Below are 27,390 nucleotides of genomic sequence, written 5' to 3' on the forward strand. Positions count from 1 at the left end.
TATTTGATGCAGACCACACTGTGCAATGGCAGGAAAAAGCCAAATAACCCATCAAGTGGATAGTCAACCCATGAGGAATCAAAAGTTCAATGAGATTTCATAGGCACAGACTTGAAAGAACTTAAAACAGCTGGAAGAGGTAGATGTGCATGAAAAAAAGGAATACGGTTACCTATAAATTGGTTACGTTATTTTCAGGTGAGTCTTACACACTTCGTATTCAGACTACAAGATTCAGAATAAATAATGGTCACTTGCTTTTCTAGTACTACTCTCAACTAAAAGAAAATAAAAAGGAATTAGTGTCTTCCAAAACGATTATTTTGGAAATCTATTTGAATTTGTGAATAGCAGTAAACTGATTAAGAGGGCAAGATCAACAAGCATGATACAAACCCAGACTTCTCAGGATTTTTTTTTAAGTGTGTTTATAATGACAAAAACATGCTTTTCTACAGTCCCCAAAGAGATTCTTTGCTAGAAAAGAACTGATCAAGTATCAATTACTGGCATCCACAGATTTGCTAAACTGTAAAAACAATCTTGCAGTTGGGTTTTTTTCTTTTTCCTTCAAGTGTGTCCCACAGTTTGTGAAGATGCTTCCAGGAAAAGTACAGGGTAACACTCGCTCGTGGAGAAAACAATACTGCTTTCCATAACTCTAACGTCTAAAGGCTAACCTAGGGGAGGGGTTTTCAGCACAGGTAACTGAAATCTATACAAGAGTCATCTAACTATAGCCCCCTACTAGAAATGGAACACACCTAGGACACCCTAATCAGGTGACAAAGACCAGCTTTGTCAACAAGGACATCTTTGGACCTTCTAGACTAGCCTTAAGTTTTCCGTCAAGCATACGAATTTTCAGTGTTCTTATTTGATTATATAAATCCCAACAGGTAAGTCTTCCTAGCAGCTGAGCTGGAGAGACAAAAGATCAGACCACACCTGCCCACACTGTCACCAGCCTCTCTTCAGAACAGCCTGCTGCACTCCTGTCCCCAGGCCTTCGCTAAGATGCGCCCTAATACTGATTTACCTCACAAAGGTGTGAGGAACAACTAACAATCATTAAAAAGTATAAAGCACTTTACAAATACAAAAGTGCTAGTTTGGCATTTATAGAACCACCAGAAATCATCCATGGCTTGTGCTTTTGGCAACTTTGCATTCTCACCTCTCCTCGCTTGTGCCCTCCTTGTGTAAAGCCTGGAGCTTTCTACTGTGCCTCCCTGTGTAGGAAAAAGAAAATTTCTAGTCAGATCAGAGCCCAGGTCAATATGGGTGGAGGTGGGGATTCGGTGATCTCCTCCATCGCTACCGATGGAGAAGGATACACAGATACAAAGCGAAGGCAAATGAAACAAAGGAGACTTCCACCCCAACATGGGACCTTTTGTTTCCCTGTTTCTCACATACGGCCAGTAAAACTCTGAGCTGGTGACTTTTGTAGCAGGTCGCTGGAGCAACTGCTGCTGATGGTCCCAGGTTCACTTCAAACAAGCACCCAGCTGACCTGGGAAAGTCACACATAGCTAAGATTGTTCCATTTCCCTTCACGTAAAAGGCCCCAAGTGAGACCTGAAAGAAAACCCGGAGCCTGGCACACACCTGACACTGGGGGCGGGGGTCTGCTCACCTACATAGATCACCATGACCCAGCAGGAAGCTGGAGTATTTCAAAGGAAGTAGCAAAGAACCAGGAGCAGGACCAGGGTTCCCAGATCTGAAAAACAGTTATGAATTTGTAAACCTCCGAGGTTTCATCCTTGAAATGAGGGTGTGTAGCTTTTCTGCCCAGTTTCCCCTGGATGCCTCAAAATAGCAGCTAACTGTGGCTCAGAGAAAGGAAGGGACAAGCATACAATATATCCTCTCCAATAGGACGGACAAGGTTCCTCGACTTTTCCAAGGACTATAGCTGACGGGAGGGGACAGGGCAAACAGTGGCTTTAACACCTGGTGGGACCAGGACAGTTATTCACACCCGCCTTTTATTTGACCCCATAACCCTCACTCCAGCCACACCCTCTCCTCTGTTTCCCACAGGTCGTCACAGCCCAACCTACCCTATTACCTGCCATCCTGTTCCCTCCCACCCCCTACCTCCCCTTCCTCAAAGTCTTCCAAGTGCCTGCTCTTACAGCGTGTATCTGAGGAAGCCACCGCGCTCAAACACATCTCCCAAACATTTCTTCGTTGGGGAGGAGACAGGCAAAATATATAGCACCCCAGAAGAACAATTCTTACTCGGCCCTCCCCTTCAGGACCCCCTAACAGCAAAAGGCTGCTGTCACTCTCCGATTGTCCCTCCCGCCCCTCCCCATTTCTTTCGACAGGGTCTCCCCCCAGGACATGGACTCCCCACATGCTCCTGGCGGGGGAGGGGAGGGCAGCCTCCCTGGGGCCCAGCCCTAGCACAGCTGCAGCTTCTGGTGCTGCGCCAGGTGCGTTTTGTAGCGGAAGCCCTTGCCGCAGCCCGAGCACTTATGCGGCTTGTTGCCGGTATGGATGCGGCGGTGACGGATCAAGTGTGAGCTCTGGATGAAGCTCTTGCCGCACTCGATGCACGTGTAGGGCTTCTCTCCCGTGTGCGTGCGCTGGTGCTGCGTGAGCGTGGAGAAGTCGCTGAAGCGCTTCTCGCATTGGCCGCAGCGGAAGGGCTTCTCGCCGGTGTGCACGCGCAGGTGGTTGACCAGGTGCGAGTTGCGGCCGAAGCCCTTCCCGCACTCGCGGCACACGTAGGGCCGCTCGCCCGAGTGCGTGCGCTTGTGCGTGAACAGGTGCGAGCTGACGCTGAAGCTCTCGCCGCACTCGGAGCACATGTAGGGCTTCTCGCCCGTGTGCACGCGCTGGTGCTTCACCAGGTCCGAGCGCCAGCTGAAGCGCTTGCCACACTCGCCACAGCCGTGCGGCTTCTCGCCCGTGTGGATGCGCTGGTGGTTGGCCAGGTGCGATCGGCGCACAAAGCCCTTGCCGCACTCGCCGCAGGCGAAGGGCCGCAGCGCCGCCGGCCCCGCACCGCTGGCGGCCGCGTGCGCGCGCCGGTGGCTCAGCAGGTGCGAGCTGAGGCTGAAGGCCTCGCCGCACTCGGGGCACGGGTAGGGCTTCTCGCCCGTGTGCAGCCGCCGGTGCTTGAGCAGGTCGGCGCGCCAGCTGAAGCTCTTGCCGCAGTCGCTGCACAGGTTGGGCCGCTCGCCAGTGTGCAGGCGCAGGTGGTTGGTCAGGTAGGTGTTGCGGCTGAAGCCCTTGCCGCACTCCCCGCAGTGGAAGGGCTTCTCGCGCGGGGGCCGGGCCAGCGCAGGCCCCGCCCCGAAGTCCGCAGCCACGCCCACGCCCACCACGCCCACCACCGCCCCGCACTCGCCCGCCAGGCCGAAGGGCTCCAGGCTGGCCGCCGCGGCCGCCTCCGCCAGGCGGTGGATGCGCTGGTGCTGCAGGAAGGCGGCGCCTGGGCTGAAGCTCTCCCCGCAGTCGGGGCAGATGGTGGGCGCGTCCATGATGCTGGCCATCAGGTTGTCCAGCTCGCCGAGGTCCATGGCCATGGGGTGGTGGAGCCGGCGGAAGCGGCGGTGGGCCGGCTTGTCACCCCGGTGCCGACTCCCCAGGGAGAGGTGCCGCCTCCAGGGAAGCACGGGCGGGGGCGGCTGCTCCTCTTCCTCCTCCAGCCGGTTCTCCCCGGCGCTCTCCTCCTCCTCCTCCTCCTCTAATCCGGGGCTCCGGGATATGCTGTCGGACTCAGACAGTCCTGGGAACATGGCCCCCTCAGCTACAGCAGACTGGTCATCATCATCCTCACGGAAAGCCATCCCTTCTTCGTCACTCAGCAGCCCCTCTGCAACAGAAAAGGTGGCAATGGGGTGGTCTATTCCTGGCGCTCCAAAGGTAAACCCAGAGGAAGTCAGCCTCAAGAAGTGTGTGGACCACGAATTAATCAATCCTCTCTCAGGAGAACTGTCAACGTCACTCTCCAACGTCCCCACGATTCCAGCCTCCTTCCTACCTGGTACCTCCTGGGGAAAGTCTAAAGAAGAGCGAGTTCCAAAACCTGGGAAAAGCTCACTCACCTGCCTCCTTGGCTCGCCAATTCCTGGTAGCGGTCTCTGGGCCCAGGCCCCACCCACTGCCCCGAGGGCTCCGCTCACAGAGCGTCTGGGGTCCTTACAGTCTGCCAGACATGGTCGAGTTTGGGCCAGGTGGGGCTCTGTGGGAGCTCAGAGGAGATCTGCTCGCTCTAAGAGCGCCCTCTGCCTTTCAAGGCTCTGACCTCGAAAGGTAAGACCGTACTCTAGGCAGCCACAAGGAAAAGACCACCTGGCCTGACCAGGCCCAGGACTAATTTTTTAAACGTGATTGGTCGACAGCCTGGAACAGCTTAAGGGTTTTACTACCTGAGGCGGGTGGAGGGAAGTAGAAGGGAAAGGGGAAGTGAGCGTAAAGGCCAGAGCTGGTGAGCCCCGCTGAGAGGCTGATCCAGACCTCACACCTGCCTGAGTCTGCTGCTTCTCCCCAAGCAGAGGGGGCCCCTCCAGGAAGTTACTAGATGGGAAAGCATGTGTTTGTGTGCTCTGCAGGAGAGGGCAGCAGGGAGCCTGGGACTAGTCACAGGGGAAGGAATGCAACTTCACAGCCCTGGCCATAAGGTATTTCAGCTCATTTTTGTCCCGAAGGCATGCACAGAGCAGGATAAAGTAATGAAAGCCCGAAGTCAGATGGAGGCCCAGCGTGTATTTTTTTCCAGATCAGGAATAGCAAGGGATTGAGCAGAGGCCTTGGGAACTCTGGGTACGAGGCCCGAACCTGACCAGGTCAGTTACCAGAGTTTATTTATCTGCAAACAAGATGATGAGTGTAACTGTAAACATCTGAATACTCGTTTGCTCGGCACTGAGCTTAATTAGTCTTCATAGGCAGCAACTAATCTCCCAACCCCCCATGAGGTAGGTTCGGATACAACCTGTGTTGGTTCCCTCTTGTATTGTTACAAGTGTTCGTTCATCTATCGCAGTATTCTGGAGTGTTCATCTATCGCAGTATTCTGGATACTGTGAAGTGCCGTGCCAGCACGTACCCTCTTCACCCCTGTTTACCAGCACAGCCCACCTCAGGCAGGACTGAAGGATGTCCTCAGGCTGAAGATGGTGCAGGGTCTGCCTAATGGTCTCCTTGAGAAAGTTCCCTCACAAGAATGCTGCCCCTGCTTAGAACTCTAGAGGAGCTAGACTCACATGTGCGTGGGGCAACTTGCAAGGAAACTCCAGCTTTGTCCTCACCTGTGCAGATGTCAGACACTAGTTCCCGCTCCTCTGAGTCCCCTCGTGGAGCTTCATCCTGGGGGTTGGAGCCCATGTCCTGCTCCAGGGGGACACCTCTCTTGTCCGTGTCCTGTGCACTAGAGCCCACGCCTCTCTCTTCTGGGTCCCCTTCCCTGTCTTCAGAGTTCTCAAAATCGGAGCCCATCCCTTTGACTGCTGAGTCCGGGGCTTCACACACACCCTGCTGGTCTTCTTGTTCCATCCGGGAGGAACAGACAAGGGAGGTAACCAGGGATCCCTGCTCCAGACAAAACACAGATAAAAGTCATGTCAGTCTGGCCTCATCCCCTCATCATGTCTAGTTTTTGATTTCCATGACAATCAGTGGCGCAGTCCAATCAAATGTACAGGGTTCCAAGCCCCAGATGGCAAATCTCCGCTCCACCTCACATTGTAAGGGAAACAGAACCAGTGCAAAGGAGGCCGGGCTGGGTGGCAGAGGCACAGTGACTGCTCGTTCTGAAGCCACACGCCAACTCTCCCTGGACCACAATATGACCTTCCATCTGTGAAGTGGATGATTCTATTAACATGGTTGTATAGCTTTACCGGTGGGGTAATGGTACTAGTCCCATTTTACAGCTGAGAAAAGCTCAAAAGGAAGACCCCGCCAGCCTAAGGCTAACTTTTCAGCTGCCTCGAAGTTTCATGCATTCCTTCTTCTCATGAAAAGCTTGCTCTCCTCAAAATATGTACAATTTATATTTGTCAGTTATACTTCAGTAAAGCTGGGGGTGGGGACTTTGCTTCCTCGAGCCCAAAGCCATCTTGTGAGGACTTTAGCTAATGAGTGGGCCTCTAACGAGCCAGATGAAAAATACATTCAAGACACAAGAATAACCAAACCATCAGTATACCAACTTCTTATCCAAAACCAGCTCGCCATCGGCAGCACCCACCCGGCTTTGTGGTGAGGATCTGATGCTTTCTTGGGAGCAAGACAGCCGAGATAATTCAAGCTTTAGTGGGTCTGTTGGGGGGTGGGTGAAAGAGCTGCAGGGACCCTCTTAAGTTAGAGGCCGTCCCTATAGTCTTATTGCATAGTTTGCCTTTTTAAATATATTTTCACTGGAGAGCCCCTAACAGAGCATGCATGCCCCTGGCACAATCGGTAACCCCTCTACACAGGAGGCCAACATGTGAACTGTAAGGAGAAAATAACCTCTGATTCCAAAACCTTTTGTAGACGTCAGGTTTACATTTCCAGGTTAAAGGGGCCCCCTGCCAAGACTGAGCAAGTGAGCCAAAAATAATTGACTTCTGCCATCCATCACTCTCATAGCCTAGCTCAAGGCTACAAAGCAGTCAAAGATTTTGAACTCAGACCTTGAAGTGTCCAGCTCTGTCTCTGCCTTGGCAGCCCCCTGCCTTGGCAGCCCCCAAACAGGACTTGCAAGAATTTGGCTGAGCAAGGAAGTCCCTTCCTGAGCTGGGAGCTTCTCCTGCCTCCATTGAGGGGACCTCCCCAGGCAGCCCTGGCTCTGCAGAGACTTCAAAATGGAAAGCAGGATTACAGGCAGCAACCTGGAATGCCAGCTCTGCCAGCCTCACTCCAGAGCCCAAGGGAAGTCAATTATCCTCTCACTGTATCAGCCTTCTCATCAGTGCAAGGTGGCTAATACTATGTAACCTTTCTCGCAGGGAGAGTGTCAGAAGGAAACATTAAAAAGCACTTTGGAAAATACTGTGGAGCGGAAGGGACACATCCTCTAAATGTGGACTGCAAGTGTGATTTGTCTTTTTAATGTGGAATACACACGTTATTTAAGTCAGGGTGCCATTCCAGCACGCCTCGAAGACACACCGGCACCACCATAATTTTGGTAGGCTCGTCGCCCTACGGAGCATATTCTTTCTCAGAGATGCTCTACTCCCTAGATTAGAGTGAAAAGTCAAGCCCGTCTCTTAAACGGCGTAGGAAAATGGCTGTGCCTGCGATGGGTCAGTCAACAGTATCCTGGAATGCAGCTTGAGTTCCTTCAGAATGCATACTGTTTAAAATGCCTGGGTCGGAACACTCGGGATTAGGCTGTAGGAAAAAATCCCATTAAAGCTATAAACCTTTTAAGAGGTCTATCCCACAAGGGACTGTTAACCCCGAATCACTTCTACCCATTACCCTCTTGCCTTCTGTAGCTCAGACTCTGTAGCCAAGTATATCTCTTGAGTCTCCATGTAATAACATACACTGAAAGTGGTGGGGGGTTAGAGAGCTAAGGGTAGGTCCTCAAACATGTGACCTATTGGTTTGTTAGTGGCTAAAAGCAGCGGAGGAATGAGGAGAAACTTAAGGGGAGGGATCTAATCAATGGTTTCTGCTAATCTGAGACTAATAAGAAAAAATTCACATCAGTAATCAAATAAGTGTGTCACCAGAAACTCATAAAACTAAACGGGCAGCATATGGTGCCCAGAATGGCACAGAAGTGACTGCAGCTCTCTACCCTGAAGGGCAGGGTTTAGGGGTCTGCCCTGGCAAGCAGGGAAGCTTAGGGTTTCCCCTCTAAGACTGTTTAAGAAGGACAGAGCACCTTCTTAGAAAGCACGTGAGACACAGCAAGAATGGGGCAAGAGGACTTTGTGATGTGTGATTTCTTGGGAACCAAGAAATAACTCAGACCAGTGCTAGTAAGCAAAGAACATAGCTATTCTAGATTTAAGGGAGGAGTGGCGGGGAAAGGCAGAATCTAAGTTCCCCACTTAGGGCTGCCATGTTCAAGGTCACAGTGATACTACACTCATAATTCTGGGGGGTGGGGGGCTGAGCTCCCAAAAGGAATATGTCCACATCCTCAGTCACACCAGGGGAGGGAGGTGCGCCCTGAAGAGTGGGAAGCTCCTGTCACCTAGAGAGACACCGTTCATTGTACAACATCTACTCAAACGTATTCACAAACACGTCATGTTCGTGCAAAACTGGACATCTGCATGCGCCACAACCGGGATTCCTCATTCACACCGTCACATCGCTGGGTTCCAGGAAGCTATCAAGTAACGAAAAAGGCTCATTAGAGGTAAGGAAAGGCAGTCACAATATACTACTGGATGAAAGCTGGTTGCTTTAAAAACAACCTTACGGTGTTTATTCTGCATGCAAAGTAGCATATATAGTTACACACGTATACACAGGTTCAGAGAGGAAAGCCAGAAGATTATTTATTAAAATGTTAAACATTTCTTGGTCATCTCTAGGGGGTTTGCATCGTTTAATCTTAACAACAAGCCGAAGAAGCAGGGTATTATTTTCAACATTAGAGACAAGGGCATAGGCACAGAGGTTAAGTGGCTAGCTCAAGGTCATACAAATCTTAAGTGGCAGAGCAGGGATTCAAACCCCTGCAGTCTAGCTCCAGAGCCCACATTCTTAATCAGACGCTGGCGGGTTGTTCGGAAGAACTTTTCCTTTCTGTGACTGGGCAGCTGGGGCAAAGGAAAAAGGACAAGTTCCATATTGGTTTGGAGATGCTGATAACCCATCCTGTATACAGAAAGTAAAAGTCTAAAGCTGAATTGAGGTGCATGATTCAATAAACCCCGACTTAGACCATCTGTAAGGGATCTCTTCCCCAAAGAAGGGACAGAGTAAGGGAAAAAAGAAACAGACAAAGAAGTAATGGTAGGGGGAGTCAGACAAAATTAATTCTGCATCTAGTTCTAATCACTGAATTAGCAGCGGGGGAGAGCCCTGATTTGGGGCCAGCCCAGCCACTGTGCAGTGTGACTTTAGAGTATTTGTCCCCTCTGAGCTTCTGTTCAATGAGGAGGTTGGGTATGAATATACCTGAGTCCTTGCTTGTCCTATGACAGGGAGGACCATGGTCAGTCTCATTAGACATTTTCTGCGGCAGCTCATTTTCTGTGGCAGCTTGCTTATTCAATTAGCACCACAAGTTAATTCCCTAACACCCACCACCACCACAAACCCTTTCTCTTGGGTGATTCAGGTGGGATCAGCCAACTCTGCCAGGGCTGCTCAAACTCTAGTTTTCAGAACTTGCAATATTTTCATGTCCCTGCCTCCTACACCATACCCTCACCCCAAAAAAGTAATGCAACATTTATTACCCCATAAAGTCACTAGGAAAATAGATGCTCAAGTGCCTTCTAGACAAACTCAACCCATTTAGAAGGCTCATCACATCAGTCTGAAGATATTGATTGCTAAGATTGGAAGTAAACGTGACAGGGTGTATGTTGGAAGGAGGGAAGGAAGGAGGGAAGGAGGTGGGGGAAGGGGAAGTGAAACCAGTAGCAGAGACAGAATTGCAATTTAACCTGACTTTATTGGCACATTCTCCCAATGGGCCCCTCTGGGGCTTCCTGTAAAACCTTTCCAACAGCAAGACCCTCCAGCACTTTATGGATTCAATCTCACTTGCTGTCAAGGGGTTGGGGCAGACCAGCGCACAGCTCTCCCCAGCCGGCTTTCTCCGGGGCATTTTGCACAGGACCCCATGCTGTCACGCCACCTTCTGGCCGGGGATGGTTGTGGGGACTGAGATGCTGTGAGCCCGTCTCCCACTGGACCGACCAAGGCAGCTGACACTACACTTGAGTAGGTCGCTCTCATTTGCCTCCAATAATTCAGTGAGGCTCACCTACCCAGTTTTATTTATGAACTGTGGCTCAGCAAGTTGAGCTCCAGGTGACTTAGCTCCCAGGTAGAGTTAGAACTCAAACCCGCGTCCCTGGGCCGTGCCACCGTATTTCCCATTCATTTCCCATTCCGCCGGTTCCTCCAGACGTAAGCAGTAACCGGCAGCGGTCTAGGGCAGGTCGCCCGACCGGGACCAGGAGCGGCCCACCTGGCAGCCCCAGTCTGCAGAACGGCCAGCAGGGGGCGGGCAGCCAGAGCTCAAACCTCTCGGCACCCCTCCCCCGGCGGAGCGGGGGTCATGTGCTACGGCCACAGCCAGGTGGCCGCCAGCCAGGCCGGCAGGGATGTCATGTCAAGGGAAGGAAGCGGCCAGGCGGCCGGCCAGGAGCGGCTCCCTCTCCGCCTCCTGCGGCCGCCGCTCCTTTCCTGTCCCCCGGTCCTTTGGCGGCCCCTGCCTTACCTCCCCGCCTCCCCGCCTCCCAGCCACAGGCCCGGGCTGCCTCCCTCACTTCCCACGGCCCCTACGCACCAGGCTCTCCCAAGGGAGGGTTTCCATAACAGAGGCCACCCGACTGGATAGAAGGCTGGAAAACAATTTAAGTCTGTGGTTCCAAAGGCTGAACTCATGACCATAACTGGGGGCTCAGCAGGGATTCCAGGGGGTTAATCATTTGTCAGTCTTCAGCCCCAACTGGGTCAACAGTCAACTAGCCTCTCAGGAGATACCGCCATCAGGGTCCTGCCTCTTCACGGGTGACAGGGCCCGTGGTCACAAAGAAGCCAAAGAGCAAAGCAATCCACCTCACCACATCTGCAGGGGATGCATCCAGTGAGCAAGGCGAACCGGTCCCCATCCCAGGGGACAGCTCACTTCCCCTCCGCTGACTTCCCCAGTCCCACACCCAGACGGTCCAACTCAAACTGCCAGCCTCCCCAGGGGCGGGCTGCTGCGCCAGACGAACATTCATTTCAGACAGAGAAAGCCAAAAGATCACTGCAGCTAAGTACCGACCACTCTCCAGACAGGAGAAGCTGAAATAATATGGTTTCCTCCTTGCGGTTACCGCTTTTTTACCTGGAGAGGGAAGCCCAAGTTGAAAAAAGAGAAACGAAGGAAACTGAGAAATCAACTCACAACCCCACTGGCCAGAGCTAGTCCGAGACTCCTTCCAATCTCTGTGGTCAAGAATAGCACAATGGCCTTGGGGTCAGGCATTTCCTGCCTATTAGTTGGGCTGGGGCCCCCTCACTTTGGCCAGAGGGCCTCATCTTGTCCCAGCTGCCAAGCCTTCACCACCACCCCACAGCTGCACAAAATGAGAATGACTGCAATGCAGAGACAGATTCTAAGCGCCCTCAGACCATCTCCCCTCAGGTGAGAAGGCACAGAAGCCAAAGGTTTTCAGGCAGACACTTACTCGTCTGTATTTTACACTTAACCAATGAGATGTTCTACCTGATGCACAGGTGATACTTCAGTCCACGATTTTTTCTCTGCTCATAGCAGCAGCACGACCTGTATATATCCTCAACTTCCTCTTATCCAGCACCTGGGCAGGCCTCAGAATTATCTTCAGCTACCTCCTCAGCGGCTGGCTCCAATGTTCACGTTTGTATTTCATGGAATCATAGACTTGGCTATCCTTTCTCTCAAACTCCTTCTACAGACGGGAAACTGAGGCCCAGAGAGAGAAAGTGACCAGGTCAGAGACTGAAAGGCAGATTGCTAGAAGAGTTATGGCCAGAATCTCATTTTTCTGATGGTCTCTCCAATGACCTTTCCATCTCGTTAATACAAAACCACTTCAAAACCAGGCAGCCAAATAAACCTAGTGCATATACTTACTTGTCTTTATTTTTTCTGCACACTATTTGTCTGGGTTCTTTAGAGAAACAGAACCAATAGGATGTATATATACAAAGAGAGTTGTTACAAGAAATTGTCTCAGTTATGGACACGGCAAGTCTGGAGGCTGCAGGGTGAGCTGGAAGGCTGGAGAATCAGGAGAGCTGACGCTGCAATGCTGGTCCGAAGGCCATCTGCTGGAGAGTCCTCGTAGCTCGGGGGAATCAGTCTTTTTGTTCTAGTCAGGCCTTCAACTGATTGGCTGAGGCCCATCCACACTAGGGAGGGCAATCTGCTTTACTCAAAACCTAACCATTTAAATATGAATCTTATCTAAAACCTGTCCCCCAAACACCCAGAATGTTTGACCCAATTATCTCTGTGCCTACTGGCCCAGCCACGTTGACGCATAAAATAAACCATCACACACGCTGTAGTTAAAAAAAAGTGCAGTGTGTGAGAATCCCATCAGCTGTCAAAATTGACCCATAAAAACATCTTATTGGTCATAAAAACCATTACTATATACAGATGGATGACTGGGGTCTCAGAGTGCATGCACTGTAGAGGGCAAGCAGGGAAGAATCGAGATTAATCTTTAACTAAAGATCTACACAGACACGTGTGTGTACAGAGCACAAGTGTATGTACAGCACACACCTCCATGGCAGAAAGGGATTTTAATAACCTATCTCAGTGAAGGACAAAAGAGAAAACAGACTGAGAATGCACAGGGGGTGTACGTGGGACACGGGACTTGTTAACGAGCAGCTCTGTTCTGGGAGAGCTGATGCTGGAATCCCATGTTGAGGTTAGCAGATGGGGCCAGGTGACCTCAGGAAGTCTTTTCCAACCCAGATAACTCTATGATATTTCCATTGGAACGGACAGTCCTCAAGAGAATATTCAACACAGCAAATAGGGGCAGAGGAGTGTTGAGACCAAAAGGCTTGAGGCACACACGTACATTCAATCATCCCCGTTTCCCCACGGCAGATTCAACAGGAAAAACGGCTCTTCCAGTTCTCTGTCCAAAATAACTGTTTGGCATTGTTGATGAAGAATGGTTGGCGTGTTCCAGCCCAGTCCATTTCAGCAGTGGATAAGTGACAACTGCATATAATCTGCCAAGGTGTCTTCCATCAAAGACAAAGCAGGAATAAAAACGTAGAGCCGTCACTTGATGCTTCCATTTTCCACCCGCTTAAATTCTGAACTCTGTAGCTAGATAGTTTTCAGCATAAAACGAAACATTTACAGACACCTAAAAACACCTTTTTAAAAATTACATACTTGTGCTACTCTTATACCCTTAAAGATAATATTATCAGCAAAACCCAGGAAGTGGTAAGAGACACATGAACCAGTTTCAATGACAATGACAAAAATGGCAAGAAAAAAAGGGAAAGTAGGGAGATCTGTAAGTCAAAAAACTTGAGATGAATCAACCAACCTCAGTGTATAGACCTTACTGAATCTAATTCAAATAAACTACAAAAACAAATTATAAGGCAATTAGGGGATTGTGAATATTGATTCAATATTTAGTATTAAGGAATTAGTCTCTTTTTTTTAAGGTGTTGGCATTGGGGTTAAGGTCACAAGGAGTTCTTATATCTTTAAGAGATACTTAATACAATATTTATAGGTGAAATGGTATGTCTGGAATTTGCTTCATTTGAAATGGTGCCAGGAATTCCAGGACGAAGGGAAGTGGCCAGGGATGCTGATGGAACAAGCATCACACCATGTACTGATCACGGTCAAAGCTGCGGGGTGGCATTATGTGATGTCCTTATACTACTTGAGCCACTTTTATATTTTCTAGAGGACTCACTAATAAAAATTTTAAAATGGAAAACATATCTAATGATTTCTTTTCCCCTGAAATTTAAGGTTGATTATATTCATTTAAATTCTGAGCACATAAAAAAAAAGATGTCAGTGATGGCCAAAGGACTAGCCTGCTTTTGCCAAGTATGCCAAATCAGGAGTGATTATTAAAATGCTTAATACTGAATAGAGCCCATGGGAATTTGGGGAGAGGTAGTGGGGTAAAGAGACTGAAGAAACTTACGATTGATGCTTTCGAGTCTATTTTCAATGTCTATGAGAGAGAGGACTAAGTGTTATACCCAAAATAGAATCAAAATCCTGTTTCCACTTTCATCTACTTTTGTATTTCCAAAGCACTCAAAGAAGGATGCTCCCCAAGCCAGAGCTTGTTTATTTCCACCACTACTTCAACAACTCTACACTCAAGAGCAAGGGGAAATAAACATGGCTGGGTTCCTGGTCATGACAACTCTTTGGGAGGATGCTTGATTCCCAGGAAAGTCAAACTGTGAAATTATGTGAGTGTCCAACAGTGAGTGACTGGTCAACAGAACCATCTTCTAGGGAGATGAAAAATGTAGGCGTATGGGGTGATAAAAAGGAAGTTAACTCACAAGTGACTTATGGAAACGTGAACCCTGGCAGGAACAGAATGACTTTACTAGCCCAAACTGAGAACTTTGAAATTTAGACAGTGTCCTTCTCAGAGAAACTCTGAAGATGCCGTCCAAATGTACTCACACCACATTACAAAGAGAACAGCTTGAAGCTCTCATATTCCCACTTTATGTTGGAAAGCAAAAGCTCATAGATATTTTCCGCTTTAGTCAAGGGTGCGTGGTTAAGTCTATGGGGCACAGAACCAGTCATAGGACACGGCTTTCATCCAGGAAGGGATGCATCTGTCTCAAGAAGGAGGTCGCAGTATCCAGGGCTCATCACACACAGCTTGACCACCAGTTCCTACGTCATTCATCAAGCTCACACTACGTGGGTTCCGTAGCTCCCTTTTACCTCCTAGGTAGCACTTCCTGGAAAGAGCAGCAGTCCTAGACAAGGTTGTGACTAAATAATGGTATTTTTCTCAGGCATGGGTTCTTAGCCTGAGGGCCTTCACAGTCCATGAATTCTCTGAAATCTTAGGTGACTGTGTCTGTAGAAACTTTTTCCTGATGAGAAGGTCCATAGCTTTCCCTCGGACTTTGAAAGGATTCGTGGCACAGAAACAAAACAAAAACCCTGTTATAAGCCACTACCAGCGAAGACTCGTGATACACTCCTTACCATAGTATTTCAGAAATCAGCCAGAGTGGTTTTGCGGAAGGGGGATATAACAGCAATTTCACCACTCCATGCCATGAGACCTTTTGGTGTGCTGGTGGAGAAAAGAAGATATGGACAGTAAACCCCAAATCACGCAGCATCCAAGACAAAAATATCAGTACATTTCAAATAGGAGAAGGAGCAGAACGAGGGACCTTGCAAATGCAACCTGCCTGATCCAGTTTGCTGATCTCCGCTAGCACCCTATTTTACAGATACAGAGACACAGAAAGATTAAGTGAATTAGCCATGAATGCGCCAGTTAAGGGCAGACATTAGCCTAACTGGTGGCATCTCAACTTGTGCTCCAATCCCCTTTCTACTCAGCCCAACACAGCCTGCTGTGGTTGGCTAAGATGTATATTCACACTAGAGATTTGGGCCTCCCAGCGTTATTAGGGCGCCTGCTTTTCACTTCCTCATCACTTATGTTATGTGGCCAGTGCACTAAGAGGGAGTTAAGTCGCTCTTCAAGCCTCTAACACACTGCCTCTCCGGGATGTAGCTAATTTATACAAGTTTGACCCCGAGGTTTATGGCTCCCATCGGCTGCTTACTCGGGCAGTGAGTCAAAGAAGACTAATCAGGCCATAACTTGACCCAGGACACAAAATGCTTTTGTTAAGTTAATCCTTCTCTTCTCAAAAGGAAACGAAATTAAAATCTGGCCCAAGTCACCAACTCATTCCTCACAAATCTTCAAAGTGTTAGCAAAGTCATCCTGCCTGCAAATAATCAACATGGAATTACCCAGATGAAGAATGGCATTATGGGAGTGACACAAAACTCTACGGCACAGGAGCCCCCAATCACACTTCACGGCGAGTAAAGGGGTGCTCCACCCGTTCTCACCCAACACCACCCATTACTACAAACACAGTTTCTCAAGTTCACCCTCTTTTCCATTGCACCTTTTTGCTCCTGCTTTAATCGCTGTGCACTGTCTGTGTGAGAGGTGGTGCAAAAGTGGGTCAGGTCACAGGGGCAAGCCAACTACAAGCTCAGTTTTGCTGAACACACTATCCCCACAGATAATGAGAGAATCTCACAATTTTTTGTTGAAAAAAATTTTTAAGGGATCCTTCATTTTACAGATAAGGAAAATGAGGACTAGAAGAGGTAAGTGCTGTATTTGAACTCACAAAGGTAGGGAGTGGGTGGCAGAACAGGGACTACCATTCAGGTTACAGGGTTCCTTTCAAGTTCCATCTCCCCTGCACCAGACCCTCTCCCACCCAATTCTGTCACATTTATGAGTTTTGTGCTCTGGCTTTACTGACAGCATTTTACTGATGGCAGATCCTTTCTTCCTATTTGTCTTCCAGACTCCTGCTAACGTATTGTACTTTTAATTATTTTTCCTCTAGAAGATGTTCTTCAAATTCAACTTCATGTGATTTTCAAAAAAAACGGTCTCTCTCATTTAACAGGTTTTGGTTTATGTACTATGTGTCTTAGAGAAAACACATTTTGTTGGCTAGAAAAAAAAGCAGTCGTTTAAATTAGCATTGACCTAATGGGGTGTTATGGTAAACATTTAACAATTCCAAGTTCTTGGTACAGCATTTGAAAGAAAGGTCATCATAAGAGAGAGAGAGACAGAGAAAGAGAGTGAGAATTAGAGAGGGGAAAAAAACATATGAAACATCAACCTGAAGAATTAGTTCTGATGATGGCATTTAAAAAGAATCTTCACAGACATATTTCCAAACTATGATACTCTCTTGTGAAAAGGGGAGGCCCTCTCTTCCACAGTATCACTGTTTAAATGCCTACAACCAATGATCAAACTATATTACACTTCCTTCTGCAGTGCCAGTTTTGGGCCAAACAAGTTTTACAGGCTACTGGGGGAGAATGGGGTTAGGGGTCAGTGAGCCCTGAGAACACCCACCATCAGCTTCCCAGTGAACCCTGGGCTTCCCAGGTAGGAGCCATCTCAGCAGGTAGTATCGTTAACATTTACTGGGTCAGGCTCTCATCGGTATCAGCTGTAATTTTCAGTCTTCCAAACCCAGGGGTCTCTTCTCCTTTGATCTCACCAGCAACCCTGTGAAGTACTTTCCGTATCCTACATAGGGAGTCAGTAAATGACTGCAGAAATCCTGCGGAGACTCTCCCCTTGCAAATTCTCTCCTTAGTATCCACCACGTGGCTCTGTCTTAGTCCTTCTCCTATTTCACACACCAGCCTGTCTCCTCTTCTTAACTCCTAAAACAGGTCAACCTTCAAAGATTGTTTACCTTTTTTTCTCCCTCTCCCTTCCCTCCATCACTTTGCCCCGTCCCCCTAGTTTTCAATAAACCCTTCCTCTGTCCAGAGACCTCCTGAATTTGAAACTGTCAGCTGAATCCCTCACCCGCACTCCAGATCCACGATTCTAAGGATGCCCCAAACATTTCAACAGAGGAACCTGAACAACCGCTCCCAGTTCTGAAGCGCTGCCCGTCAGGTCACATGGGACACAGGACAGGAGGCAGCTGAGAGAGGGGGGAAGCTCTTGTGAAGGCATTAACAGTTGGTTTCAAGTAGAAGTTTGCCACTTACACACTCACCATATGCCCCCCCCAGACAGTTATTTCTCCTCTTTAAGTCTTAGTTTCCTGATCCCTACCAGGGAAAAAACAAGTTACCTTGAAAGCTTCTTGTAAAGACTAAATGAATTTCCATTTGTAATGTATCTGGGCCCTAGTCATATTCAACACACATTCCTTCTCTTCCAGAATCTTCCTTACAAATCAGCTCCTCCCGACAGTGCCCATTTCCGTTAAGGCCACTCTTTCTTACTCACCAGGCTCAAAGCCCTGGAGTCGACTTTGACCCCTGCTCACTCCTTCCCATCAAACCAGCGGCCAAGTCCTTCCTCTCACTTCTTTCCTCTTCTTTCCATTGCCACCATCACTGCAGTAGGCACTCTTACCTATTAGATTGGTACAAAAGTAATTGTGGTTTTTTTTTTTTTTAAGATTTTATTGGGGGAAGGGGAACAGGACTTTATTGGGGAACAGTGTATACTTCCAGGACTTTTTCCAAGTCCAGTTGTTGTCCTTTCAGTCTTAGTTGTGGAGGGCACAGCTCAGCTCCAGGTCCAGTTGCCGTTGCTAGTTGCAAGGGGCGCAGCCCACCATCCCTTGTGGGAGTCGAACCGGCAACCTTGTGGTTGAGAGGACGCGCTCCAACCAACTGAGCCATCCAGGAGCTCAGCGGCAGCTCAGCTCAAGGTGCCGTGTTCAATCTTAGTTGCAGGGAGCGGAGCCCACCATCCTTTGCGGGACACGAGGAATCGAAATGACAACCTTGTGATTGAGAGACCACTGGCCCATGTGGGAATTGAACTGGCAGCCTTCTACATTAGGAGCACGAGCTCCAACCGCCTGAGCCACCGGGAGGGCCCTCAATTATTTTTAACCTTTTAAACCTTAATTACTTTTGCACCAACCTAATACACATCACTCTCTGCTGGATCAACCTTAAAACAGAGTTGCCACTCCACTCATTCTCCTGCTCAGAAACCGCTTGTTGACTCGGCCAGTCTCCAGAGAAACACAAAGTCCTCAACAACAATGCCCAAGGCTGTCTTACCTATCCCTGACCGCTGTCCGCTAACCCCAGCCAAAAAAAGGGTGGCTCTAAATCCTCTACAAGGCACCACCCTGTGTGTTTCCTCTTGCCATTCTGTTCCTCAAGAAACAGCTGTGATGCGGTATCCCCTCCCCTGGAAGGAAGCGATACTTGGAGTGGTTCAAGAGCCAGACCATCTGGTATGTGGGTCCAGGCTCTACCTAGCTCTGTAACCTTAAGCAAGTTGCTCAACCTCTGTGAGTCTTGGTTTTCTCATCTGTAAAATGGGCAACAACTGTTATCTATTCTACAGGATTATTGTGAAGTATTCAAAGAATTACTGTTATTTCGCTTTGTAGGCCTCTTTCAGGTGTTTTCCTTATCCTGCCTAATATTAGTTTTTAAAATATAATCGTAGTTCTACGAATTCGTATCTTATTGTCTGCTCTCCCTCCCTACCCAATGTAAGCTCCTATTGCAAACATACGGTTTTATTCACTTTGGTGCTTAAAATTAGGTATAATTATTTCTCTTCCTCAGTCTCAAAAAGATGAACCAGGGGAGTTACTCAGTTCTCCTAGGTCTCTCCCATGTATATAGGACGTATACATGGTATTAAACTTCTGTTTCTTTCTTTTAAAAAAAAAGATGAACCAGACCAGGAAATCTAGTGATCTGGCCCCGATCACATCAGGTAAGGCAGGGCCATAAAAACAACCTGGTTCTTCTAACTGGTTCCAATTACCTGTCAGCACCAGGAGCCAAGCATCTTAATTACCCTGCTAAATAGAGAGATGCGACAGAAAGTGGTGATCAGCTTCAAAAGTTAAACAGAACGTTCTCGAAAAAGAATCCCATGTCCCTTGGCCAAATGTCGGCCAAGGGACATCTGACGCAAACAGCCCTTGTATGCCTCAAAGAATGCTGTGCGAGTCCCCCCTCCATTCCAAACTTTTAACACTCAGTGCAGCTGTGCAAAGAACAGAGGTGGTACGGAGCTGTGTTTGTGTCCGTGGTGGGCAATGCTACTGGACTCTGGTCGTCTGCTAGGACAACTGCTTCTCTCCCTCCCCTGGAGGAAAGAAAGGACTAGAACTAACAGAAATTAAGTAATGGATGAAAAAAGACCAACATTCAACCTGGACCAAGTAATGAGACTAAATAAGAGGCTGCTGGAGGGGCAGGAGAGGAGGGAGGTGCAACAGGGAACACAATCAGAAACAGAAGTTGTGTGTATTTAACATTAGAAGTGTCGATTCAGACGGAATTTTATTCTCTGGCAGTTTTCAAGTGTTTTGTGTTTTGTTTCGTTTCCTTACTATGACGGGAAAGGCACGCAGTTCCTAATTTCTTTTCTTACCTGATGTAATCATCAGCCTAGAAACCCCTTTTCTTAAGAGTCCAGAATTAGGCTTTTAAAGAAGTTTGTTAAAAAAGGTACATGCTACACAGGAAGTCGGTGACCAAAAATATTTGCCAAATTACTAATACCATCAATACACACAGGGTATCTATGAGGGAGTGGGGAGGCAAAAACGGTTCCTATAGTAACTGCACCCAAGCTAGTTTAGGCTGTGGCCCCAGTCTGGTTAAATTCAACTGACATTTACTTTATTTAAAAAAAATGTAGGGGAGCATTTCTTCAAGTTTATGTCACACTTTGGCTTCTCATTTCTGGGATCACTGGTTTTATATTAAAATACATCTGGCACATGTACACTCCCCACAAAGAAAAAGATAGGAAAAGTTCATATAGATGTATGCCACAAAAATGTATACACATTTTGAGAGATGTTACCTACGTATTCCTTTTCGAAGTTGAACTGAATTACAGTAGCAAAGCGTAGTACAATGTTCGCTCAAAAGATGGCATCAATCAAAAGATGGTATCACCATGCGACAGGCAGGACAAAGAAAATGGCGGTTGTCGTTTGAGGAGCGCAAGACCATTTTGAGGTGCTATTTGAAATTCGAGAACGTTGTGGAAGTACGACGACAATGGAGGCATGAGTATGCAACAGAACCTCCAACACGCATACACCCTTTGCCACACCTCATTGTAAAAAATTTCCAGTGCTGTCATATTAGGAAGTAATCAAAATGAAATATTTAAAACTATGACACATTCACGCCACAAATATTTGCTGAGCACTTACCATGTGCTACTCATTGTGCTCAGTTCTGCCTTATGGATATTACATTCTAATGAAATAATCTTAAAAATCCATTGCTTTCAAAACTACCAACTGCTACCAGAAATCATTGTCAATACCTGCCTAAGGGATTATTAAAAGAAAAGGGAGGGGAGGGCAGGGGAGAGGAGAGAAGGGGAGAGGAGAGGAGAGAAGAGTTCTTTGGAATTCAAAGGTTCCTAGGTGTGGGGGAAAAGGTCAATAATCGGAAATGTGTTCTTTCTAAAGTGCCCTGCCTAAGTGTCACCAAGCATCAAAGATGGGCTAACCACATGAAAATGCACAGCACTGAGACACTGAGACCAAACATGCATTTCTTAATAAAACCCAGAAAGAAGGGTTCTTGTTTTCCAACTGAAAAGATCCTGATAAAGCCCTCAGAAGACAATGTGTATTGAAAATGCTGCTCTGAATAAAAGTGGGTCTCTTTCCCTTAACTACACACATTTTTAGCAAATTAGAGCCCCAAGCACACTCTACCGTCTTCAGGAAGAACTTGAAGAATTGAACGTGGGTGTCCGTGGTTGGAACACAGTTGCCAGTCTACAGATGCACAGTGCATGACTTGCTGAACAAATGTGGGGATCCCAAGAACCATCCTAGTCTCCTTTAAAATGACTCATGTACTGGTAACAACCCAGGGCGTGAGCACCGAGGTGCAGCCTTAAGGTCAGGAAAAAAGAAAACTCAGTCGGCCTCTTGAGATGGGTGCAGTCTTGTGGTGGATAAAAGCCTTTCCACCCAGAGAGGAGTGGCCACTGATCTTTTGACCATCCCCATTAAGACACGATGCCGTAAAGCCCAAATCCATACCCCACTCAAAGGTAAAAACAGAATGAATTATCTTCTTTCCTCACCCCTGCCTTGTCTTTCCTCTTTTCCTATCTGCAGAGACAGGGAAATCCCTCTGAATTCCTCAGATGTGCAACAAAAAAAGCCCGACAAAAAAGAAGATATGGTGGAAGGTGGGCGTGACAGGAAGGGAGAAGGGACTGAAGCCAGGGGCTCACCCTTGCTCCCCAATCAAGAAAACACCATAATCACTCAGCACTGATATGAGTCAAACTCATGCAAGTCAATAATACCCAGGTCTGCTCTGGCACATTTCCAGGAGGTGCTTACTTCTCGTGGCAGTCATGTGAAAAGGATGAAAATTAACTTAGAAAACGGCCCCTCTGATTCCTCTCCCACAAACTGTCAACATGCAAATACGGCTTCTGCATTCCAAGTCATTACCTATTCATCACCAGCTTGCAGCGCCTGAAAGCTCACCATGTGCCGGGTTGCGTCCCAGACAGACAGTTCCCGCCACGTGCAGGGAAATATGCAAATATTCCAGCACCCTCTGGGGCCTGATGCAAGTTTACTGTCCTTAAGACGACACTGAGCCCCAGGTATTTCAGACAACGCAAAATATTAGGGGAGAGGCTCAGTGAGGCATGGAGTGTCGAGACAGTCTACTAGAAGGGGTAAGACTTGGTCAGGAAGGAGGAACAGAAAGAATTCACACAGGCTGGGAGAACATGGAAAGCAATTCTGGAAAACAGTCGTGTGCCCAAAGGTCTTACTGGGGATTCTGAACTGGTCTTTCCAGTTCATGGCCATGGGAGCTTAAGGGCATAAAAATAACGGATTTATGAAAAACCAGTGCCTCAGAATGAGTCCTCCACTGGGGTGAATTTAGAAACCCAACAGTGTTGCTGGTAAAAAAAAAAAAAAAAAAGAAAGAAAGAAATCTGAAAGTGGAGGATCTCAGGGGAAGAAGGAATAGAGATGTGACAGTTTTCTCCCACAAAAAGCAAAGATACACCCATTGTGAACAGGGGTGGGAGTCGAGAGACCTAAATTTCAGTCTATCTTCAGGTTCAGAATCTGGGACTCCAAGCAAGCTTCTTGACTTCTCTCTGAGCCCGTTTCCTCATTTTTTAGAATGGAGGTAATTATGTGTAAATCACCAGAATGAGGCAATGCATGTAAAAGAGCTAATTCAATAGTTGATATATGTATATTCAATCAACAGTAACTGTTGTCCTAACGTAAAAAGGAAGCATGAACAATTGCCTGGTGAAGAGATAAATCAGGGACTACTAGACTGCAGTGCCTTTGGGGAAAGTCTGAGAGTCTGATTTGTTTTGCACGTCTGTGTGCTACATTTTAATCCTGGTAGACTGCTTGGGCTCTCAAAGTACCATGGTGGATGTCAGTGGCTACTTGCAAACAGCAGGCTGGCCTTTGTAGTGCTGCTTTCTAGAAAGCACCTTCACAATTGAGAGGTGTCACCTTTTTCAGTTCAAGAGCGTAACAAAAGGCATTGATCATCCACTTGGGATTGAATCCAGTGTATACCCTGCCTATAGAGTTTGAAATTCTAGGCTGGCCAAGAACCTATTCAAGAAACTTGTAACGAATGTCTTTCTACCAGACACCTTGATAGATCATTTTAGGGTCTCTTCATCCAGAAGCAACAGGAAACGCTCCAGTCTATCATATATCAGATACTTTAGATTCACAATTGCAATGAATCCCCACAGGTCTACAAGAAAGGCTTTACAGTAAAGGCAAGAGATACATTAAGACGTAGTCATTCTTTCAATTCTTTCACTCATTCCTTCATTTACTCCTGTTTTTCAAGTAAGCATTCCTTTGTGTACCTGCTATGTGAAAGCCCAGGGCAAAGGAAGTCATTGCCCTCATGGAGTTTACCGTTTGACGGGGAGAAAGATAAACATCTATCACAAGGCAGACCGAAGATGCGTGTCATCCAAAGGATTCAAGTACCATGAGGATGAGATTAATTCTGGGAGGTCTGGGAAGATTTCCACCAGGGTGCCCCATCAGCTGGGCCAGGATTTGGAGAAAATCATCAGGGGCCATGCACAGATTCCCAACAAGCATGGAGCTCATCCTGATGGAGACATACAGGCAGGAGAATGTCTGGTGCATCTGAGAGTGGAAATGGGGAGCTATTTGCTGCAAGAATGGGCAGGTAATACGGGGTGGCCAGGGGCCAAGGGAGGATGGAGGTAGGTGGACACTGAATTATGAAATGTTGTGAATGCCAAACACGAGTTTCCTTGGTTAATTACATGAACAGTACACTGTGTGGACTAAGAAACCTGTGGCAGGCGGGGGTAGGAAATGGGGTGAGAAGAAAAAAAGAAAGTAGGATCTTAAGATGAAAGAAATGGCATTGATCGAGGTTCATGCTCCAGACCTCTCAATGACATTGCAGCTTTTTTTCCCCCCACGCTACGTGAGCAGGCAATACCTTTCTTGCCTCCATTTGTCATCTTTAACCAACTTTTACCCTTTTCTCCTTCCTGTAACTGGGCACTAGAAATTAGACAAACGTGTGGAATCGGAGGAAACCCCAAGAGCTTTTGGGGGGAAGGAGAGGAAATGTGATGAAAGTCCACCAGCCTTAGCCACACAACCTTCGGCGAGGCCATCCTCACAACTCCCATTCAGCTCCACCAACCGGTTTTTCTCAGTCTGATTGATCAGCTCCACTCATCTCTTCACCCAAGTCATTTTGGAAGGCCACCTATGTTTTCTTTTCTGTCAAGTAAAGGGTAGCCTGACTTCCCATGTATGATCTTGGTTCACTCTGGTGCCATCTTCTCTGAAGCCCAGAAGAGCTTCTAACATCAATTATCCCCCGACAACAACCTCTGCCTTCAACACACACACACACACACACACACACACACACACACACACACACTATGTTCCAACTAGAAATCATCTCCTAAATTCACAGAGCCATATAACGCTTCTACGTCACAATCCTCATGACCGCAGCCTGGACAACTAGGTTTTCCTTACTTCATTTTTATCTCACTTCAGATGCTTCATCTCTCCTCGAGAAGCTCGTTAAAAATGTTGGTGATCCCTTATGACATTTATATAGGGTGCCGGGTTCTGTGTCCTACTTCTCACCGTGATTCTTGGGTACCATTGCCTCCCACCCACGTGACATGTTTAAAAGTTTATTTGGCTTTTAAAGTGTATTCCACATAAAGTAATACCCATATGCTGGCTTATTGAGAGGCGGAGGAACACACTAGGGTACAGCAGTGAAAAACGGCAGGTGAGAGAGGAGATGGGGGCCCTTTAGGCAAGTGAGTTCAGTTAAAGCGGTGACACTTGGGCCGTGTTCACAGTTGCCCACTCATCCATCACAGCTCCTCAAAGACTATTAACTTGCTAGCTATTATCCTACCGTCTTTTACCACAGCCCTGGTCCCATGGGAGGAGCATAACGCCGTAGGGAATACAGCGCGCTCCTGTCGCCCTACAGCTAAAGGACAAATAGGCCTGCTGTAAGGGCAAGGATACAACATCACCCAATTCCTCCGGCCCCGCGCTCATGTAGCAAGGGGTGTGTGATTCACTGCTGTGGGAAGGGGGGCGGTTAGAAAAAAGGAAAATCGTGGAACACCCCGGAGGAAGTGGTAATCTGATTCTGAAGCCTGGCCATCACGGACCCTGGCCATAAGGTACGCTCAGCGACCCTGGCTGCTCAGCCGCTTACCGCCCTCTGCTCCCAACACGCGCCTCACCCCACGCCCCCACGCTCGGTCCTGAGCGCCCGCACTCTCCCTGGGTGAAGGCGTCAGATTCGCCCCACCACCCACCCACAGGCGACCTGGGATGTTTGTGGCTGGGCAGCCTACCAGAGCAAAACGGCCACCCCTCCAGGGCGGCGAGCGGCAGCCCACCTCTGTCCACCCACCCCTCCTGGCTGTGCTATCTGCCCGGGCTGATGGCAGCCCAAGGCGCTGATCCGAGTCGGGCTAGAACCGAGCGGAGAAGAAAGGGGAGAACACATTTCACAAGGACCCACGATGACGCGCTGCCCCTCCTGGGAGCCCCCCACCCCCACCCCTTCAGACACGAGTGGGGCTGGGGGGCGCGGACAGACAAGGCGAGGGGAGCAAAGTCGGTCCCGGTCCGCAGCTGCACACAAAGCCCTTCACCTTCTCCTCGCTTTCCAAGCTCCTCCCTGGGCTTCGTTGTTCCGAGGGTCTCGGATGCCCCCTTCGGTGGTCGGCGGGACGGTCCGACTCCCGCTCAGCGCTGCCCCCTCCTTCGCATCTCAGCCTCCTCCTCCCCGCCCCTCGCCACCGATCCCAGTGGGAGCTCAGCCAGGGCTTGGGGGCCGCGAGAGCACCCCGTGTACCCGGGGCCCCTGCGTCCCAGGGAAGCAGACAGCGGTCTAGCCTCCGAGGCACAACTTCGCCCAGCCGGTCCGCCACCGGCTCAGGGACGCACGCCCATTCCCACAGCGGTCGGATCCGGTCCGGATCAGCCCCATCGCCAGGCAGCGGGGTAGCCCAGCCGCAGGCACGCTCCTACCTGAGCGGCGGCGGGGCGGCCAGGAGCGAGCGCACCGAGCTCCCGGCCCGAGCCCCGCGCCGCGGCGCGGCTGCCCTTGTGCCGCGGCGGTGGCAGCTGCAGCGGCCGCTGGCTGGCTGGCTGGCAGACTGGCTGGCTGCCCGGCTGACTCCTCACTGGGGCTTCCTGTAGGGCTGGACAAAGGACATTTCCTGGGAGGAGCAGGGGAATGTTCCCAGCATGCCTCGATTTGTAGTTCCCGGGGACTTCCTGCCACCGCAGCCGGAGTGGGACCCAGGGACTGGAGGAGAAGGGCTCCCTGCGTCCCTAAGCGCTCCAGGGGAGGAGGCGGCGGGGAGTCGCGCCCTGGGCCCGCCCCGCGGCGCTCGGGGAGCCGGCGACTCTGGGGGACCCGGGCGCCGCGCTGGAATCCGCGCTCCCCATACAGGCGGCCGTCCCCGCTTTGGGGTCCTGCCGCTGAGCTGTCGCGGCGTGCGAAAGGACTCTACGGGGGCAGAGCCCTTTAGAAAAGAGGAAGTTTGAGAAGGGTTCGCTCTGGGCTGACCTGGGTTTTTTAATAGACTTATCTTTTTCCTTTTCTTTTTTAAAAACCGCCGGAATCTTGCTGGGGGCGGATGAAAGAACTTGACTGCTCACCAGGAATTCAGGTTCCTTAAGATCTTGGCGCTTCGTCCTTAAAACCATAAGACCTGATTGTTTCCAGATTCTGACCCGGTGACATTCCTCCCTCCGATGTTGGCGGTGTCCCAGGCATCTTTTCAAGAAAAGTAATTAAACTAAGAGATTGAAAACAAATCGCATGAATTAATTATGAGACACGTTAAAAAAAAATAAAACCCGTGTGCTGCTGAATTAGGAACGTGCTGGACTTTCTGCTTATCTTTTTCTCGTTCACCTTCAGGATGCAGTTTCCTGGGTCCTACAAAACAGACGTGACGGCCACTCTATGCGTGTGTGCGGGGAAGGTTTAGGGAAGGAAGACGTTGGCTACAAAAGAGGAACTCCACTTCCAGTCTATCCAGAATCTGGCTGTAACATCCTCCACAAATTCCTGTCTAATTCTGGAACTACAGATCCAGGCCCCTCGTGGGAAAAAATCAAGGAAGGGCCACATAGAGACTAAATGACTAAAAGCAGTGTTTTCTCACAAAGAAGAGTGATCAGTATGTAATGCACGGACCTAGGAAAGGAGGAGTTCTAGGATGGTCTAACACGTATTGAAAAAGTCATCAGGTCATAATAACCTGTCATATCCACTTGGGCTCTCCCATTCCAAATGCACCTGAATTCCAACAGTGCAGTGAAGGACGTAATGTACAGTTAAGAAATGTGTATCTGCTTTTGTATGCCACTGCAGTTCCT

At 48.7% G+C, this 27,390-nt stretch overlaps 1 protein-coding gene across 3 annotated transcripts; it reads right to left on the reverse strand.

The window, feature by feature from the left end:
* Positions 1-13: 13 nt before the first annotated feature.
* ZNF697 (zinc finger protein 697) lies at positions 14-26,144 on the reverse strand. 3 transcript variants are annotated; one of them, XM_033092354.1, is made up of 3 exons: positions 26,029-26,144; positions 5,274-5,553; positions 14-3,835 (listed from the first exon to the last, which is right to left on the reverse strand). In XM_033092354.1, the coding sequence occupies exons 2-3, from the start codon at positions 5,515-5,517 to the stop codon at positions 2,415-2,417; spliced, it is 1,665 nt and encodes a 554-aa protein (XP_032948245.1). In that variant the 5' UTR covers positions 5,518-5,553; positions 26,029-26,144; the 3' UTR covers positions 14-2,414. The 3 variants fall into 3 exon arrangements, with proteins under 3 accessions (XP_032948245.1, XP_032948246.1, XP_032948244.1); XM_033092355.1 differs by lacking the exon at positions 26,029-26,144 and adding an exon at positions 25,650-26,014; XM_033092353.1 differs by lacking the exon at positions 26,029-26,144 and adding an exon at positions 10,442-10,579.
* Positions 26,145-27,390: the final 1,246 nt, after the last annotated feature.

The sequence above is a fragment of the Rhinolophus ferrumequinum genome, chromosome 22 (assembly GCF_004115265.2).
Source record: "Rhinolophus ferrumequinum isolate MPI-CBG mRhiFer1 chromosome 22, mRhiFer1_v1.p, whole genome shotgun sequence".
Lineage (NCBI taxonomy): Eukaryota > Metazoa > Chordata > Mammalia > Chiroptera > Rhinolophidae > Rhinolophus > Rhinolophus ferrumequinum.